Raw genomic sequence first — 19052 nt, 5'->3', positions numbered from 1 at the left:
GGAACATTTTATTTCTAATAAAGGTCATCTCACAAGTTATTGTCCACTTTCTAGGAACGCTCTTTGTGTGATGACAACGGACCAGACAACCCGGACAATCAGTCAGTACTCACTTGACACCTCAATCGTGTCAGTCACATCACATTACATTTCCGCGACGGGTTCATCGGCGACCCACTAGAGCAGTTAAACGCCATTGAAAACGGTTCTAAATTCTTCAGCACTCCATTACAATATTCTTCGTGTCCTGGTTTGCCACGCCCGCACTGAAGGTAGCACATCGCAATGAAGAACAACTGGTCTGGACTGTACTCGGAAAAGCCATCAATGGAAGTTCCAGGTTCTGCACCAGTGCCGCCTGCCTTCCTGAATGCTTCCCAAACGACGCTACCAGAAATAGTTTTGTAGAAGATGCTTTTAGACGTCGACTTCCCACTTAAGCAGGAAGGCAGTTCTGTGACAGTGCGACCCCACGACTGTCGTTTAGCCCATGACACGTCCCTGATGATCACCTCGGCTCTGGCTGCGGCGACCAACCATCCCAAAGCGCCGTATCGGAGCGCGAACGGGATATCCGCAGCAAAGAAGGGAGGCGTGAGTGCTACCGGCCAGATGACCAAACTTTCAGTGTTCTTCCGGTACAAGTTGTAGTAATCTCTTACATGCAGGTACGAGCCGAAGTAAGATGTGTCTTCTGCACTTCTTTTCCTCCATGCAGCTACCGCCTGGATGTGGTTCGTTGTGAAACGTGTGCCCATATCGGGAAAATGCGAGAATACTCGGTCAAGATCGGATATGTTTGTCAGCTTATCGTAGTATAAGAACAAAGCGTCGAAATTTCTTGCGGTATCGGTGTATAGGGCGTTACGTTTACTTATTTTCCGTGACATGTGTTCGACTAACGTCTCGGTGAGGTTCCTGACGTCGACGTATACTTGTGATGAAACGACCTCAGTGACGTACGGGGCGGACAAGGCGACGCCCATGTAAGGCTCGACGTGGTGCAAGCAGCGTATGCGAGCTGTGCTTTCCGCGTCCTGTGGGTTGTTGTACAGGGCAGTGCTTAGCCCTCCTATCATGAGGTGACCAAGTGCGAACAGTACGCACCAGCTGGTTATCAGGATCATGTTCCGCTCGCCGACGTCAAGGGTAACCTCGTTGAACGCGTCGAAGAAGGCCGTATTGGTGAGCGCAAAGGTGATGCTCTTGCTCGGAGAGATTTCCAGGAGTTCTTCGAAGACTTTCTTCCACCTAGGATACGAGAACGCTGTACTGTGCGCCTTAAATTCTTCTTCCGTCAAAATACCGGTGCTCTCTCTGTTCAGGGCTGGAATTAGAGATTTAAATATGTTGTTTTCCAGCATTTCAAAATTATGGAATTCAGAAGCGTTCGTTTCGCTACCAGAGATAATGGTGAACACTTTCTTGTGGTAATCGCGATAGCTTTTTCTTTCGATCAACTTCAAGCGTTCCCTGTACCAGATCGAAAGAACCGTCCCAGGTGTGATGCCAACAACGACGGCGTCACCAGTGACGACCGTTTTTCGGAAATCTAGCAAGGGTTGTACGTTCCAGTGGACTGCTGCATACGTCATCACCTGAAGCAAGTCACCGTCACCTTCGACCACCGGCCAGGTCACGTTGCCCTTCCTCAAAAGCTCCTTAAATTCGTCATCCTCGTTTCGCTTTCCTGAAGTGACATCGATACAGGATTGGTAGAACTTTGCAGCCTTTTCGACGGAAGACTGGTCTTTTGGGGGAACTTGCACACTGTTTAGCGTCTCAGACAGCTCACGTAAGAAGTCGTGAAGGTGCACTTCTTGGACGGATTGATTATTGCTCCTGTCCCAGCCATCGCAAACGAACTGGTAGAAGTTGACGCACGGGTTCACGTTGGGGTTCACGGAACTTGCGAAGAGACGGCCGTATTCGAGGCACTCCGTGGTACTGCAAGCATTATATTGGGATTGGTAGAAGGCGACAATGGTGACCACAGATAACACGACGAGGAGAAGAAAGCCACTTGCAGAAGTGCAGACCCATTCTCGTAGGTCGTGGGGTTGGAACGTGCTTGTGGTCTGTCCAGTTGTTCTCTGCCATGAAATAAGAAACAGATTCGGTATGAGGCGATATTTGTAAGTCCAATGAAATCCGGTGACTCGTGGGAGCGCGCATAACACGTAGTTACAGAGGGCAGTCATTAGCACAGTCACAGCGTTACTTAGAGAGACAGAGAGAGAGAAAGACTGCACAGTGCAAGATGACCACTCGAATGTCACAAACCAACCGATGAGCAATACAAAAGGATACAACAAATGACAAGGAAAATTCAAATATCATTCAGGACGAAGGGAAGACAGCCTATTTATAAATATGTCACTAGTTGTTAAAGGAGCATTAAAGTGGTATCTAACATGGCCCAAAACTGCTGTCATCTTGTAAAGCAGTATGTGAAAAGCATTCCCACAAAATATTTCTGTCCAAAGTTGTATCACCACGGTACAATTAATTTGGAAAATCGCTGCCGCGGTGACAGGCCGGAGCGCTCCAACTGCAGACCACACCCACTCTAGTGTGACGTTCGTGGTAGAGAGCCCCTCATTCGTTCGTAGGAAAAACCGTCTGCTACGAACATTGCGAGCTGCTTCTTGTTGACTTCTATTATTTATAGGATTTATATCATGTTTTCTTAAAAAAAAAGAAGCATATACGCAGCCTGAGAAAATAAGATTACGATCTCAAGAGTAATATATCCGTGGCTTCTGTGCAACCTCAGAATTCACAGCAGCAGAAAGCTAGCGATGGCGGCGGTATTGTGGCGCCACCTGTTAGCCACTGAACCAACTGCGCGGTGAAAACTGTCGGACAGGCTGCACACTGTGGAGAAGCACGGGGTTTTTGCTGTACAAACGCAGTTAATTTCGGGCTGCACCACTCGTTCTTCCCGTGGTGGCTGCGGTCCGAAAAAATCGTGGTTGTGTCGTGGACAGCCTTCAAACCCTCCGTTTCGGACATCACGAAGCCGGAGAACGCATGGCGTCTCCGAAGCGGTAGCAGACGCTCCGGCCTGGGCGATGTTGCTGACCTCGATCATGTGATCCCAAGTCCAATGAGGAGCGTCCTCACCACTTGCGTCACATAGTGACGTGTGTGGTGGCGCTCATCACGTGCCTATCGTGAAGGCGAAGGAGGGTGTTTCGCGCGCGGGAGGTCCGGGGAGCTATTGCAGGCGTCCCAATTTAGCTACGGTTGCACTAATTGTGAGAAAACTGTTTTCGGCCGCCTAACATTCCATACTGACCAAAAACAGAAACAAAGTTGTGGGCCTCTAGACTGCTCCTTTAACAGAACGAGGTCCCGAGGGAGACGGTTACACTCTGGGATAGTTTTGACAAAAAATGAATTTTTGAACACTGCGTTGTTGTGACCACAGCCCAACAAACCATATACATCACAGCTGCATCCTCGCCATCTCACAAAATGGATGTTGGGATATCCATGGGAGCTTCACAGAGATCCCGTTTACGTAGAACGTACATCCAGGCGACTGCCAGATTCCTACTGTTTTCACGCCCCAGTACCGTCGCATAGACATCTATTTTGGATATTTGGTTGTTTCAGGGAGATATTAAAATGTATACCATTTTTGTGTTGAATTAATTTGAAATTGATAGGGATTGATTGCTATAGCAAATGAATGCTGCACACACGAGTTAAGCAAAAAAGGCATCTACGTTTGGCAGCCCAACCCACTTGGGGAGGGGTGCCCAGAAACCTTTCGGCCACAATCCAAGACCAACGCACATCGCGCGTTAATACATGTGCTTTCGCCTTCCACCATTTGAGCCGCAGGCTTCCCTTTTGGCCCCTCCATCGCGGACGCGGATTTCAAGAGATACCACAGCGAGCATATACTGAAATACAAATTATTGGAGTACGTTCATCAAGTGTAGCGTGGCGTATCACGTTTGGAACGGTGACAACGTCTTTGCAGTTGACTTGTGAGTCTGCGAACGATGTCAGCGTATACCCGCGAACGTTCCAGACACCCCATCCTGGCAAATATCATGTTTTTAACTCAAGCTACCGTCTATAATATGTGTACTTAGTAAATAAAGTAGAAAACCCGAAAATTTCCCCCACAAGGGTCACGTGTCCTAGATGTCTCCGAAAAATAACGCGCGCCTGCTCCTTTCTTTTTACATCTACCAGATGTCCCAGGGATCATAGAAAGTAAGACACTTTTCGAAGTCGCATTGTGGACATACAGGTAACGTCGCATAGACGTGGTGGACATATGCGACGTGTGCGACCTTTGTGGGAGGTACCTGGGATATTTCTGGCTTGCTGGGAGCTAGCTCAGGTCCCCATAGAGTCACGAGTTTGATGCAGAGTCATCAGGCCGGGAGCCTCCTATATTTCGAACCGTGCCTGCTCTCATACTGGGCACCGTGATCATCACGTTATAACGAAGTCAACGGGACATGAGTGATATTCGACACAAACGGCAACAAAATAGTCAAGAGTAGATTCGGAAGCGTGTGGATGCGCCGCTGGAGCCTTAAAAAGTACCCTAGCCCGAGTAAAGTACTTAAGCCGGTAAACAAGTCTGAATGGTGAGCACCTCGGCAACCTTTTAATTTTTGTGGAAAGGGAGAGGGAGAGATAGAGAGAGAAAAAGAAACGTTAGCTGGGTTTGGCGTACTGGAGTTCGCCGCGCCTGCCAGGACAGTTCGAATAATCAGCTTCGAAACGCATTTCAGACGACGTGTGACTTCGAAGAAAACGATAATCCGAAAACTCGAATCAACTACAGCGACAGAGCTATTCATTTAAAATCTCCTTTTTGCTACGTGCATGCATGCTTCGCAGTGTCGATTGTGGTCCGACACAATCGTACCGGACACTTCCTAGGACTGCCCATAAAGCCGATATTCACCTCCGCACAGACACGGAATACCGCAGTGTTGCCGGAGTATGCGGCTGAAAGCTCGCTTGGGAGACCTCAGAAAGTCGCTAGATGTCGCTAGATGAATTAGTAGTGTTGCTAGAGAATGTCTCCAGACTGATTGGGAACTAATTTTTAACAGAATATTTTTTCGTGTCACCAGCGTAGGGGACTATGCTGACACAATTTCCGAAGTTTCTGCTTACTAATTATAATTCAAAGCGTCCTATTGAACGGTTCAGTTTCTGACATCAAGTGCGGCTCGACTATGTAGCTCGACTGCGCGTTTCTTTTTACTAGAAAGCGCTGCACGAGCAAAGAACCTCATGCTTTGACGTCATGATGATTCCAGAGCAAGGGATGTGGGTTGTAGCGGAATCAGCGCGTAGTTGAACGACGCAATAATGTTCTGAGCAACTTAATTGTATCCTTACGCAAGTATGAATATGTGCGATTTATTATTCCCCCTTGCTACGCACATATCCTCACGGAAACTCTATTCGCTCCACACAATTCAGATACCCGAGATGTGCACAGCCACAAGTCATTTCAATACTGAAAATAACTTTAGACGATAAATAAGAAGTTTCCCCCCGATTTAGAAGCCCTTTAGAAGATTCCAGCGGGCGTTGGTCGGCCGAGACCGCATTGGGCGGTTGACCCCTTGAACTTTGGAGTGAGCAAAGGATGTAAGTGACGCCAAACCGCTTGCAGGGTCTGGCGACCGCTCGACTCTATTTTTGCGGGTGAACTGCGCTGGCGTTGAATGCAATATGTCAAAACTAGGATATATTTCAGATACAGTGAACCCTCGTTATTATGACCATGGTCGTTCCCGAAAATTTGGGTCATAACGCGGAATTGTCATATTAACGGGGGACATTTGCAGAGGTTTCACTAAATTGTTCTCCAGGAGTATGGTCGTAAAGCGCGTATGTCAGATTATCGGGGGTCATATTAACGAGGGTTCACTGTAATCGTCATCCTTGAAAGCCGTTCTCCATGGACCTTTTAAAAGTCGTCGCTGTAAAAGACGTTACCCGGGTCACTAGCCAGGTCGTCATTCGCACAAGGGGGCGACTGGCGTTCGATTGTTCAGGTTCGTAACGCATTTCCCACGAGAGCATGAGACTTCAAATAAAGCGATGATTAAAAACGGCAATTTCGTTGCAACAAGCCTGTACTGCATATTGTTGCACATATTGAAGAGCGCAATAAAGAAGGTAGGAGTATTGAGAGAGCTGAGACGATGGCGACTAGCTGTTCCAAGATCCATAGTGCAAGAAAACTTGAGCTTAAGGACGCTTCGTGCTGTGTCGCCCTTTACGTGTCCTCAAGCTCCAGGTTTGCTTGCACATATAAGGTAGGAGTACAGCCTCCCTTTCAAACGAAATCGATTGATTACATGAAGACCTGATACAGCTGGCACCTACACCGGGAATACCGAGGAATAACGTTGCTCACCATGATGGTTATGGTAGAGGTTTGGTCGCCCGAGCTCATGTTCTTCTTCTTCCTCACAGATACTGACCGTGAGATTGTCTCTAGATTGGCCTTGGGACGGGATTGGATCGGATGGTTTTTTGGGTGCATGCGCGTGCACCTTCTTCTTCTTCTACCAATGAGATAATGGCCGTGAGCCACTAAGGGAGATTGGCCAGGACAAAAGGGCGTGAGATGTTTGTTTATGTCTGTGCAGTAATGATGAGGACTAAGGCCAAGTCGGATCCAAGTAACTTATGACATATATGACATGTGATGACTAATGCAGGAACTGGATATGCACGTATGTAGGAATATGCGTATGGCGACTATACAGGGCCAAAAGGATGGCTGTATGAATGTGTGTGTACGTGAAAGTGTATGAGAGTAGGAAGGAAGTGCCTAGAAACGGTTCGAGAGCACGATGTAGGATGCAAGACCCGCTACCACAGCCCTATGACAGAGCGCAGTGTGTGATGCTCCGAGAGACAACAGTGACGCCAATGAGAGTGGAGCTCCTAACAAGCGTAAGGGTGTCCAGATATACCTGCGGCGTAATTGGCCGAGCTGAGAGCACCTTCTACACCCCCGGTCACTAACAATATCTTCCTCCAAAACTCCAAAAGTCTTCTACGTCCGAATTTTGCCAAATTGGCGCAATGAAGGTGCATAGAATGACCTGAACGACCAACTATAAAGCTTCTATTACCCGCCGTTGTAGTTTGTAACTATACCGCTGATCCACTTTTTCATCAAAAGAATACGAAGAAGAAGCGAAACAGCCTTAATTTTTTGCATTGAACGCTTGACCTGTTTCGCGCGGAAGCCCGCTACGTCTGATTTTTGGACCTTGATTCGATTGTGGTCTTCCTGGGGTGTAGCCTGATAACTCGTGCGCAAGTTCTTCGATAGGCGTCGTGTGCATCAAATAACATGACGAGATCTCACGAACGAACTCCTATCTGCATCTATTTATTAAGGTTGTAATAGGCGTAATATTGCTTTTCTACGCTTCGTAATTCTACTTACATGTCCTTGTTCAGCACTTCTCCTTTATAAGGGTACAGGGATGTAGTTCCGTATCGGGACCACTAGCTTTTTTTTTAAAGAAAAAAGAATAAAAACAAAAATCAAACGCCTGTGGGCGTGTGGTGAAGAAAGGCAGGCAGCAAAGTAGGAAGCCACAGTTTATTGGGCAGCGCGATCAGTGGCTGCCAGAGGACTGAACTGCCTGGCACAGAATGCCAGGGAAGCGCATGTCGCGCGGCGCGTAGCGGTGGCAACTTATTCTTCGTCGGCTGCCACAAGGCCCCCCCGCTAGAGACAGACAAGGGCTGTCCGACCAGTGCACCCGTTTAGGAGAGGGGGCAGGCGGAGCGGATGTGGAGGGTGGCGACGTCGGTGTAGGTGTCCGTGGTGGGGCGTCGGAGGCGTCTTCCGGAGCTGAGGAGGCCGCAATGGTAGGGCATTCGACGAAGGCAGGCTTGACTCGATCAGCGGATACGGTTTCAGGCTGTCCACGGATGGAAATGCGGAAAGTCTTCTCGCCCCTGCTGAGGATGGTGTGTGGCCCTGAATATGGAGGCGTTAGCGCCCGACGGACGGCGTCTGTGCGGAGAAAGACGTGTGTCGCTGTTGCGAGCTCCTGCGGGACGTGGACCTTGCGGGAGGAGTCCGTACGGGTGGGGGTCGGCCGAAGGGAGGCGAAGAAACGTTGGAGGCGTTGGAGATACTCCGCGGGCGGGTGTTGTGGAGGGACGAAGAAATCCGCGGGGAGCCGAAGAGCAGACCCGTACACAAGTTCGGCGGAGCTGCAGCCTAGGTCGGGCTTCAGGGCGGCACGGATGCCCAGGAGCACCAGGGGTAAGTGGTTAACCCAATGGTCACGGTCCTCGCTAGCCATGAGCGCGGTCTTGAGGTGTCGGTGAAGGCGCTCGACGAGGCCGTTTGATGCGGGATGGTATGAAGTGGTGCGGAGCCTGGTGGTGCCGAGCAGCTTTGTGAAGGCGTTGAAGAGGCTGCTCTCAAACTGACGCCCTCTGTCAGTGGTGATCTGGGACGGGACGCCTCAATCAAAACACCTCAAAACGGAAAAACGGAATCAAAACGGAAAATTTCGGCGAAGGCCGAGGTTCAGCGTGGCGGACTGCTGTCGGAAAACTGGTATGCCGGTGTCGTTGACAGCGGTGAGGTAGAAAAGTGGAGGCCTGCGGCGGTCTGCGGGAGAGGCAGGGAGTACGCTCACGTCGGGGCCGGTGTCGACGAGAAACCAACGACGTAGAAGAGGCGGCTGCTCGCCGTGGTGGAGACGGTCGCAGCCATTACCGGTCTCCGGTCGCGTTTCCCGACCAGGTACAGGGCCTCGTGCAGCGGCGGGCTTCGGTACCAAAGCGCTGGTGGTACCAGCACGGGCCGATAGGCGGGTCTTCGGCAGTACGTCGAGGTGAACGCCTGCGGCTGGATGAACGGGAGCCGAAACGCCGTGGACTACGATGGCGCGGTCAAGGGCTGCGCGGCGCAACAGCGGACGCCACCTTTACGCGCGGCGCGTAGCGGTGGCAACTTATTCTTCGTCGGCTGCCACACGCTTTTACGTGGAAGAGGAAGTAATTAGTAAGGAAATTAAACAGGAACGACCCTCGTATATTGCGTAAAATGTATAAAAATTTAATTTTATCGCCATGACCTTCTGACCTAACCCGAGGCACAGTCTCGACGGCAGCACCGCCTACTGCGTGCCTGGTGGGGGAGGGGGCGCCCCCAGACCGCCCCCCCCATTCTGTAGAACTTAACTTAACCTAACTTCACTAAAGTGAGGTGATTTAGCCCATTTCAACGACCCTACCTTTCGCAAGTTAGCAAGTTTCGAATCCGTTAGGCTTAGCATTCCCGTACGTGTTTCTCCTGCGCTAAAAGTGAATTAGATGGGTTGTTCAAATGCATATGAAAAAACTTCTAGTCCACAGAATTTTATCATTCTTACATTTTTAGATTCAGTATATGATCTTCTTCCACTTCTATGCAATATTTACTTTCCTAACCCTCTCACTAATTTTTAAAAACGAGTGGTCCCGATACGGAACTACACCCGAGGTACAGCGTTAATACAAAAACGCACTTTTTTTCGGATATGGGCGACTAGACGTACCGCGATCCAGACACCTCTATCAATTGTTACGTCATTTGAAGAACTGTAGCACCCAAGCAGACGTCAACGCAGAGGCACACATAATATCATCTGCTCACGGTCGGAGATCAGTCTAGAAGCAGCGAGAAATAGTGAAGAACTTACTCGGATTGGTAATATAGCCTAAAATGCTGCACAGAAAATGTAGGACCGTGCAATATAACTTCTGCGCGTCATTCGCTCGACACGCCCTGTTTTCTACGATATGGTGCAATCCGTGGTGCAATTCACACTGTTTCCGTTTGTGACGACGACGACAGCACACAGATTAGACATTTCGTCCACAAAGTAGCAACAACAACAACAAAGCACGCGGGCACCTTTCTTTCTTTTTGCACATGCTTTTTGTGATAAAGGCTAAATATGATAAATATGATATAGTGGCGGACCGACCGACCGCAGAAGCGAGCCGAGGTAACCGTGATCGCATTGGTTGGACATGGACCTATCGGATTCATCTATACAAAAGGTGGCAGAGCAAACAAGTTAAAATTGCCGCTTTGTGCCGAGAGGGCTACTTTGGTATAGTTCATAGCCTGTCTTCGTGACGTTCGCAATCCCTGCTGCATTTCGCGCAGGCACGGTGCAACGCAGGTCTGCCGACGTCATGCTAGGAGATCGGACGTGGTCGATGCCTGCTATATTGCAGAGCAAAAATATTGTGCAAGGTCGCTCCTGCTGGACTGTTTGACGAATGAGACAGAGTTGTTCTATTACGAAGATGGAATCCCGTTTTACTTTAACTTCGTCACACTCAGAGTTCTGATGTAGGTAACCCTGTGGACATACAGCATGACTGCGATATTCTTGCGCCCTCTTTCAGTAGGTATTATTGTTTTCTTTTCTCGCACCTTCTCGTAGCAGTCCGGTTTTTTATTCTCGTACCTATAAGAGCAGTGTGCAAGTATCCAGCTATACGGATTCACACAGATCGATAAAGATTATATAAGACATAGTAGTATACTACTAGGTCCTATAGCCAAGAGTTTTCTCTAATCCAACAGAAGCCAATTCTAATCCAATTATAAGCCAAAATCCAGTTCTAATCCAACACAAGGCAATTCTAAGCGATCTGATTGGTCGCCCTTAGCTCTGCCCACTTCACGTTGTTTGGCCCATGCTAAGCCTACTGATCGTTGATTGGCTGGCATAGTTCTGCCCCTTTATGCTAATTAGTCGGCTTAGCTCCACTCACTTCATGTTGATTGGTGAATGCTAAGCCTGCTGATCGCTGATAGTTCTGCCCCTTTATGCAAGTTAGCCGGCTCCGCCCCCGCTTCACGCTGATAGGTCCATTCTAAGCCTACTGATCACTCTCCACATTTTTCAGACTTCTAAGCCCTGTGATTGGTGGAACCCATTCTAAGCCTACACCCTTAAAAATGAACTTCATGGCATAGCACGCTCCTAGCCAACCATCATCTCGAATGATATCGTTATCTGCCCTTATTTGTTGAAAACGGGAGGCGTACAACATTTTGTGACAATTATGATCAGCATAAGTGTCACAAAAAAGGTGTATGCCTCCCATTTTCAACAAATCAGGGCAGATAATGATATCATTTGAGATGATGGTTGGCTAGGAGTCGTTGATGATGATGGTCATTGATGGTTCCCTGCAAACAAAGGCGGGAGATAGGACGGCGTACGACGAGGTCTACCCCGTCAACGCATTCGCCAGTTCGCTTTTCAAGAATGTAGCCGTTTCTTGAATCAGACAACGACTACGAATAATAGTTTGTATAGCTATAGAAGCTATCTGGGTATTTTGCTTCTTGCCAGCACCACGGAGCAAAATACCGCGCATAAAGCGGGTTGTAGACGCACGAAGAAGCACGTCAATCGGAAAACAACATTCGCGCTCGTGGACCAGCCGAACGATACAACCTCACACGGGGCGACAATACCATCGACTTGGTTTCCAAGATCAACTCGGACATTTTCCTGCAGTCTAAGCTACTCATATCGGGAGTGGAAATTAGGCTTGTTTTTTGTCAAGGCTCCGATGAATTCCGAATAATGAAGACCGATCAAGAGCAGCACATGCATAAAGTGGAAATTATGAGTGCCGCCTTGTACATAAAGAAAATCACCGTGACTCCCAATCTATTCCTCGGGCACGAAACCAAATTGCAGCAGCGCAAGGCTCTCTACGCACTGGACGGAAGTGAATCACATATTCGTTTGTTGGCAACCTAGATGCATGCCTGGAAGATATATTTCCAGAGAAGATACCGTCTGAGGTGGTTCTTGCATTCGTGCCCACCCTAGCCTACCAGGGAGCATTCAATTGCGACCCGTATCGATGTGTGAACTGCGACATTGAAATGGGCGACACTCACTGTGAACGGGACGCAGCGAATCGACACGTTCGACTTCAACAATAACCTGAACCACCGAAGCTATTTCAACATCTTGGAGCAACTGCGCGAGAAGCACGTCTCCTACGAATACGACCACTACGTTGGAAACAGTTTCTACTGTACTACGACCTGGATCCCGATCAATCCGTCCACCTGTCATCAATCAGGCGTGGAAACGTTCGTCTGCAACTCAAGTTCCGACGCGCCTTGGCCGAACCCACGACCATACTGATACTGTCCGAGAGTGTGAGAATCATGTCCGTGGATAAAAACGGGAGCGTGACACTGGATTAGCGCACAAAATTTCGTGCAAGACTTTTAAAATATAACGATCGGACATTGGCACTCTTCCGTAGTGTGTACGCTCGAGACGATCGTCTGCCTGCGCTGGGTAGACTGGGAATAACCGTGGTCAGCACCGATCGGCGACGGCAAGCCGGGGAGCATTGGATTCTCTACACAAAAGTGAAAGATAAACTGATCTAGTTTCATTCCTTCAGATTGCCGCCCATCAAACCCGTCAGGAGTTTCCATCAGGAGTTCCACGTACACGGCCTCCTGTACCTAGTGTCCACCATGCGTAAGTCCAACACGTCAAGCTTTTCGTTCTTTGGAACAATACTCATTTTCTGAATGTCCCCATCGCCGGGTTCCTTTAATTTATCCAGCTTCTCGAAAATAGATGACATATCTCGCTTACTTTTCAGTGCAACTTTCGACAAACACTGGATGAACTGAAAATGAGAACAACAGTTACCTAACTTTCCTCATCTTGAAGACAATAGTGAGACATACCTTTCTCGTTGTGCGCTTCACCCGGAGTCTACCGACGGATATAACATGAAGTAGCTTCACGGAACTCAAGTGAGTTGTATATATTGCAACTTTTATATCAAGCACCCCTGAAGGGGGCTATTTTTAGGCGCAAGGGTGGTGCACCGTAGCGATTTCGTTTACACGAAGTTCCAATAACATAGGAACAACTCGTGATATATGCATGGCGAGCACGCATGTTAGCTGCGAAGGACTTGGATAACCCCACTTGGAACTTTTTGGTAACCAAACTGCATAAGCGAACGTTTCGGCATGTGGAGTTGAGAGGGCTAATCTGTAATACAGACGGTCCACTTTGACGTGGGCTCATTCTTCAGATAGACTTGTTTCATTAGACAGCACAGTTTTCTTTTGGTATACATTTTAATACGTGCAGCCTCGATTTCTCGGAAAACATGATTTACAACCCCAAACTGCAGACGCGAGCGAGCTTTGATATAAAACAGATGACCCCAACATGTTGGGACATGCAGCGTGGCTATCTGCTGAAGCTAGATGACCTCATTTCTTGACAAACATGATTTATGGCCTCCAAACCATGGGAGTACGCGGAAGCGAGCGAGCTTTGATATAAAACAGATGGCCTCAACGTCTTGGGACATGCAGCGTGGCTGCTGAAGCTCGATGACCTCATTTCTTGAAAAACATGATTTACGACCTCCAAACCATGGGAGTACACGGAAGCATGCGAGCTTTGATATAAAGCAGATGGCCCCAACGTGTTAGGACATGCAACGTGACTGCTGATTTATAAACCGCGGGAGCGCCTCAGGGGGGAACAGTCTGCTTCTAGCCACAACTTGCTTCAAAAGTAAGTTATTAGTAGTAGTGTATCAGCTCAACTAGCCCACAACTCACACAGTGGCCTGGACGCCATTAATGAGCAATTAGAGCTAATTGGGACCCCCCACATTAATCAGGATAATTCAGGGAGTCATTACACTAATTGGGGAGCATCTAGGACGTGTCCAGACCACTGTGTGAGTTGTGGGCTAGTTGAGCTGATAAAAATAAAAAAATAGATAGAGATAGAGTGGAGAGAAGGAGTTTAGTTGAAGATCAACGACGTCATCTTGAAGAAAGCGGCCCGGAACGGCCGCTGGGCGACGGAGCACGGAGGCAGGTTGCAAAGCATCGCAGCACCAGTTCCGGACATCCTGTGACGTCATCACGGCATGTCTGGGCAGGTTAGGACAGCTCTGGGCATGCAAGGAGAAAAACACTCGTAATACAGAGGCTGGGAAAGCAAGAGTATGCAAACCATCAATAGCTAACAAGAAAAAACAATTAGTTACACAAGAAATGATCCCACCACAACAGGAGCGCAGAACGATGCGACTGCTCCATCCGAGAGGCAGGCAGAGAACTGACTCGTAATGGTTTTTTTCTCCTGTATAAAGCCCCGCAGCTGCATCCCCTAGCGGTTACTTTCTCAACTAATCTCACAACAAAATTATTAAGAATCACGCCAGCACTACTCCCGTTCCCAAGGCAGAAGATGATAGAAAATGCCGGGGATGTCCGGACAACAGCAACCAGCACCGACGTGCACGGGCACGAAAATCGCAAAGAAAGCGGGAACAAAGTTGACGAAAGCATTAGTTACACAACAAATCACCTCACCACAGCAGGAGCGCAGACCGATGCGACTGCTCTCCGTGACAACCAGCCAGAAACTGAGCGAGCGCGGGGAGCGCACGTCTGCTTTCTGCGACAGCCGGAGAGAAACTGACTGGGGCGCCGCTCCGCGGCCGCTACGCCTACGCGCTCCTAGCGCCCTCTGGGGCGACCACCTCCGAGAGGCTAAGAGTGAAGAGCATTCCTGCGCCCCCTGCTGGCCGTTCTCATTGGTCGTGAGGCTAAGAGAGAAGAGCATTCCTGCGCCCCCTGCTGGCCGTTCTCATTGGTCGTGACGTCATCCTATTGTCTCAGGGCTACCCTGTTTTTTTCCACTAATGCTCCTTTGGTCAATCTACAATGAAGCCACAGTATGACGTCATCATGCACCTGCGTGGCTCAAGGACGCGTACGCTCTAGACAAGGGACCTATTATTTATTGAATCACTATCCCATGGTTATTTCCTTTATTCTTCTATAACGATTGAATAGGAAACTATTGCAGAAGAGCACCATGCATGAAAGCTGATCGTAGGAATTCCAAAGTCTTACTAAATGAGACTTGCAAAAGAACAAAATGTCCTAACACGTAACTCCATCAACGACAAATAAGAGGACTAGACACTCAACAAATCAACACAGAGTACGGGTAACCAGGAGCGCAGAACTCAGGGCAGCACTATCGTCAAGACAACAATGTTCCTTGTCAAAAGAGAAAAAAATACTAAGCGTCAACAAAGGAAAGCATGCATATCGGGGCATGTCAGGACACGTCAGGACAAATCGTACGACTGCTGGGCAACAGAGGAAAACAAACACTTGAACAGAGTGAAAAAGGCACTCACCATCATTTTTCCCGTTCACAGCATTCCCTCATTGTAAATCCGCTCGTCACAAAATCCACCTGCATCGTCGAACACCATTCACCAGTGACGAACCACACATCCGCACCCCATCAGAGGCAGACAGACAGAACCCCACCGAAGCTACGCTCTTCCACTGACGGCCAACGCCAGGAGCAGAATTTGCGTGTCGAGACCCGTCAGTGTCCAAGAGAGAAGTGAATCCTTGCGCCCCCTACAGGCCATTCTCATTGGTCGTGACGTCATCCTATTGTCTCAGGGCTACACAGTTTTTTTCCACTAATGCTCCTCTAGACAAGGTCAACCTGAAACAATAGTCTCTCGGTATGACGTCATCATGCAGGTGCGTGGCTCAAGGACGCGTACGCTCTAGACAGGGCACCTGTTATTTATTGAATCACTATCCCTAGTTTACTTCCTTTATTCTACTATAATGATTGCATAGGGAACTATTGCAGAAGAGCACGATAGAAAAGAGGCGATTGTAGCATTTCATTCCCAAAGTCTTACTGTACAGGAAAAAAAATGGTTCAGCAAGACATAAAGTCACACACCTGTACCCCTCGCGGTTACTCTCTGAACTAAATGAATCGCAAAATTATTAAGAATAGCTCTACTCCCATTCAAGGCAGCACTATCGTCAAGAATATTCCTTGTACAAAAAGAAAAAAAACTACATGTAGAAGGAAAGCATGTCAGAACAAGCCCAGGCATGTCAGCACATGTTTGTCAGACAAGGGGGGGAAAAGCGAAAAGAAACAAAGAAGGAAACCAGCATCAAACTATTTCTAAGCACACGCACTCCTCTTATTCAAAAACAGTGCTCATCATAAATCTGCCCAGGACAATACACACCATTTTTCTATTGCCACACTTTTTTCCAGTAACGGTCAATGCACTGCTACAGACTGCGTGACGTCATCACATCCTGTCTGAAGAAGAATACACCGGCAAAGACTCCTATTATTTATTGAATCGCAAGATTATTTCCTTTGTCCTACTCTTAATGACATTGATTCTCTCATTAAAATTCAACAAAAAAGCACCCCGCATATTAACGATTTTCACCCCAAAGGCTCCTCATGGTCATTAGAATTACAGTAAACTGCCACTGCTCTTTCAAAATAATAAGTGAGGCCACTCAACATCACCTCCAGGCTTATGTAATACATGACCCTTTCTATGCTCATACATTCCTTGTCTGAGGCTACACCTGCGAGCAAAAAAGGCGCGAAAGCCGGGGGCAAAGTTCCATTCGCGCATTGCGAGCAAAAAGGCGCGAAAGCACAAGACAGAACGCCTTTACGGGAACACGATGGCATTCCTATACTATATTAATGATTATTGCATTGCAGTTTAGAAAAACTACAACTAAACTATAATTTTAGGAGCCCATTAAAATTCTACTTTCTATGGAAACTATAATTGCCCTATTACTTGGATCGCTATTAATGAAGCGTCCAATTTTTTCTCTCTTCCCATTTCAGCCTTGTCATGCAGGGAAGCAGACTCATATCCAAAATAATTAATTTACACTGAGGGTGCCGTGCTTCAGGAATTCCTATCCTGCGCTCAGATGCAAGCATTTCTTCACGGATACATTTAACAGCTGACTTCCTCAACATATCGAACACCCAACAAAATCAAACAAACAATCAGAGAAACCCTCTTCTCAGCTGTATCATGCGACTGTCTTCTTCGTAAAATCGGTGATCTGAGGAAGAGAGCAGCGAAAAATTGCGCGCACTTGTGCTTGACTTAAAAAACCTGAAGCATATGCCAATAAACCAAGAAAAAGACACTCATGTCTGGTATCTGATAGTGCCACATACACAGACGCATTGCCCTTGCGTAAAGAAAGCACAGGACAGGGATACACAAATATCCTTAGGTGAGCAGGGAAAAGGCTTAAGACCTCAGGTCACCACACATCACCACGCGGCTAGCACAACATGACACCAACAACATACTAGCGGCGGGAAGAACTGCAACACTGCTAAACAAGTCCAGACATGCCACGATGACGTCACAAATCAGGGTAAAAAGCACACGCATGCACGCACAGAGGACAACGCATTAAACACACGGAGCGCTCTGGAATAATCGTAGCGTTACCGCACATCGCTACGAAGTTCAACGTCTAACACAAGACGGCAGCAACAAGATATTAGCGAAGGGTAAAAATCGCAACACTACTGAACAAGTCTAGACATGCGACATCGAATGCGAAAACACTGGTGATCGGGGAAAAGGCCTAAGCCTGCGGCGGATCATCATAGAGCATACACAACTTCATTTTTCTATTTTGCGTAAACTAAACGCGGTCTGCTTGGAAAACGACGTACAAATTTTCTTAGGGAGCAGAGAAATATATAAATTTGTACTCCGTGCTCAGATACCAGCATTTCTGCTCAAAAACCTGCAAAATTAAGCTCTGCTTACTTCGTCAAGATATCGAACACCCAACAAAATCAAACAAACAACCCCACTTCCACTGCTAGAACACTATTCAGCTTTTACGCAGGAGGCTTTCGTCTACATAAAAAGTAGAGAAAATAAGAAAAGAGCAGCGAAATATTACACGCACTTTTGCTCGCATAGCTATAAGAGAAAAAAATAAATAAAAGAACGATGCACACGCTAATAAACTGTGACAAAGACACCCTTTTCTGCTATCAGATAATTACTGCATAATGCTAAATACTCATTTGCATTGGCCCTGCGTGAAGAAAGCACAGGACAGGGATACACAATCTATCTTAAGCGAGCGCAGAAAGTCACTTCTACTCGAACAGCTTAATACCATAAAGTCTGAATTTTTGCAAAGAAAATAAAGCCTGAACAGCGCTACGAAGGTGACAGACACATACTAACAAACAAACAAACACTTCTTCGAGTCTGTATTATCTTTTAAAAAATAACGAAAGCACACATAAAAAAAATCAAATCGGCTAGGTAGCCTACCAGACGTTGCGCCTTAAAGTTGGCTGCACGCAATGCGCGGAAGCATGCTGTGAAGCCAACTTGCGAAACTTGCGGTTTTGCTGGATGCACATGAAGTCCGATTCCAATTGGAAATCGCGCTAAGGACGTGCCAAACGTGGAATTTTCGCAAGATTAATCCCAATACCTGGAATTCTGTTCATTTTAGCGGGAATGCTGGCGCTTGTGCTCCATTATTCGAAATTTTCGAATATTCGAATTTCTCGATTATCAAATTTTCGAATACGAATAGGGTTCGAATATCAACAATATTCGAACAATATTCGAAATTTCAAATATTCGCACACCTCTAGTGAATACTGACACTCAACGATATATAACAAAAAACAAACAAATTCCATTCTCATGAACTCTCCTCTGCCGATCGGCTTTCTCCTGCTCTACCTGGATGCTGACTTTTTCCCCCTCACCTACATTCTGAGTAAAAGCAGTGACAGAAGAAAAGAACCGCGAAAAATTACACGCATTTGTGTCACAGGACAGGGATACACAAATTTCCTTAAGTGAGCAGGGAAAAGGCTTAAGTCGTACCGCTCAGGAATAATCGGAGAATCACCGCTTATCGCTACGCGGCTAGCGCTTGAACAGCGCTACGAACGTGATAGATACATACTAACAAACAAACATACAAACAAACAAACAAACAAACAAACACTTCTATTCATTTCTATTGATAAAGGCGTAAACCACACTACAAGAACAAAGCACGCTGCTTCAGGAAAGCGTATCAAATGCATCGCAACAGGACCGGCTCT

General features: G+C 47.4%; 2 protein-coding genes across 2 annotated transcripts; both read right to left on the bottom strand.

Annotated features, from left to right (window-relative positions):
• On the bottom strand, positions 1-6497 carry LOC135389975 (phosphate-regulating neutral endopeptidase PHEX-like). The gene is made up of 2 exons (XM_064620006.1): positions 6413-6497; positions 1-2093 (listed from the first exon to the last, which is right to left on the bottom strand). Exons 1-2 carry the CDS (start codon positions 6449-6451, stop codon positions 135-137), a joined length of 1998 nt encoding a protein of 665 aa, XP_064476076.1. The 5' UTR covers positions 6452-6497; the 3' UTR covers positions 1-134.
• Positions 6498-7634: 1137 nt separating this feature from the next.
• Positions 7635-12669, bottom strand: LOC135389187 (uncharacterized). The gene is made up of 3 exons (XM_064619253.1): positions 12545-12669; positions 9276-9339; positions 7635-8483 (listed from the first exon to the last, which is right to left on the bottom strand). Exons 1-3 carry the CDS (start codon positions 12667-12669, stop codon positions 7635-7637), a joined length of 1038 nt encoding a protein of 345 aa, XP_064475323.1.
• Positions 12670-19052: the final 6383 nt, after the last annotated feature.

The sequence above is a fragment of the Ornithodoros turicata genome, chromosome 3, assembly GCF_037126465.1.
Source record: "Ornithodoros turicata isolate Travis chromosome 3, ASM3712646v1, whole genome shotgun sequence".
Lineage (NCBI taxonomy): Eukaryota > Metazoa > Arthropoda > Arachnida > Ixodida > Argasidae > Ornithodoros > Ornithodoros turicata.
This window is presented reverse-complemented; position numbering and strand designations above follow the sequence as displayed.

Excerpts from the sequence above, each read along its gene's own strand:
- LOC135389975 (XM_064620006.1), bottom strand. The coding sequence starts at position 6,451 with ATGAGCTCGGGCGACCAAACCTCTACCATAACCATCATG. Across the intron at positions 2,094-6,412 it reads CCTCTACCATAACCATCATG|AGAACAACTGGACAGACCAC; the intron begins GTGAGCAACGTT and ends ATTTCATGGCAG.
- LOC135389187 (XM_064619253.1), bottom strand. The coding sequence starts at position 12,669 with ATGTCATCTATTTTCGAGAAGCTGGATAAATTAAAGGAACCCGGCGAT. Across the intron at positions 9,340-12,544 it reads TTACGCATGGTGGACACTAG|CGCAGGAGAAACACGTACGG; the intron begins GTACAGGAGGCC and ends ATTCACTTTTAG. Across the intron at positions 8,484-9,275 it reads AACTTGCTAACTTGCGAAAG|ATCACCACTGACAGAGGGCG; the intron begins GTAGGGTCGTTG and ends GTCCCGTCCCAG.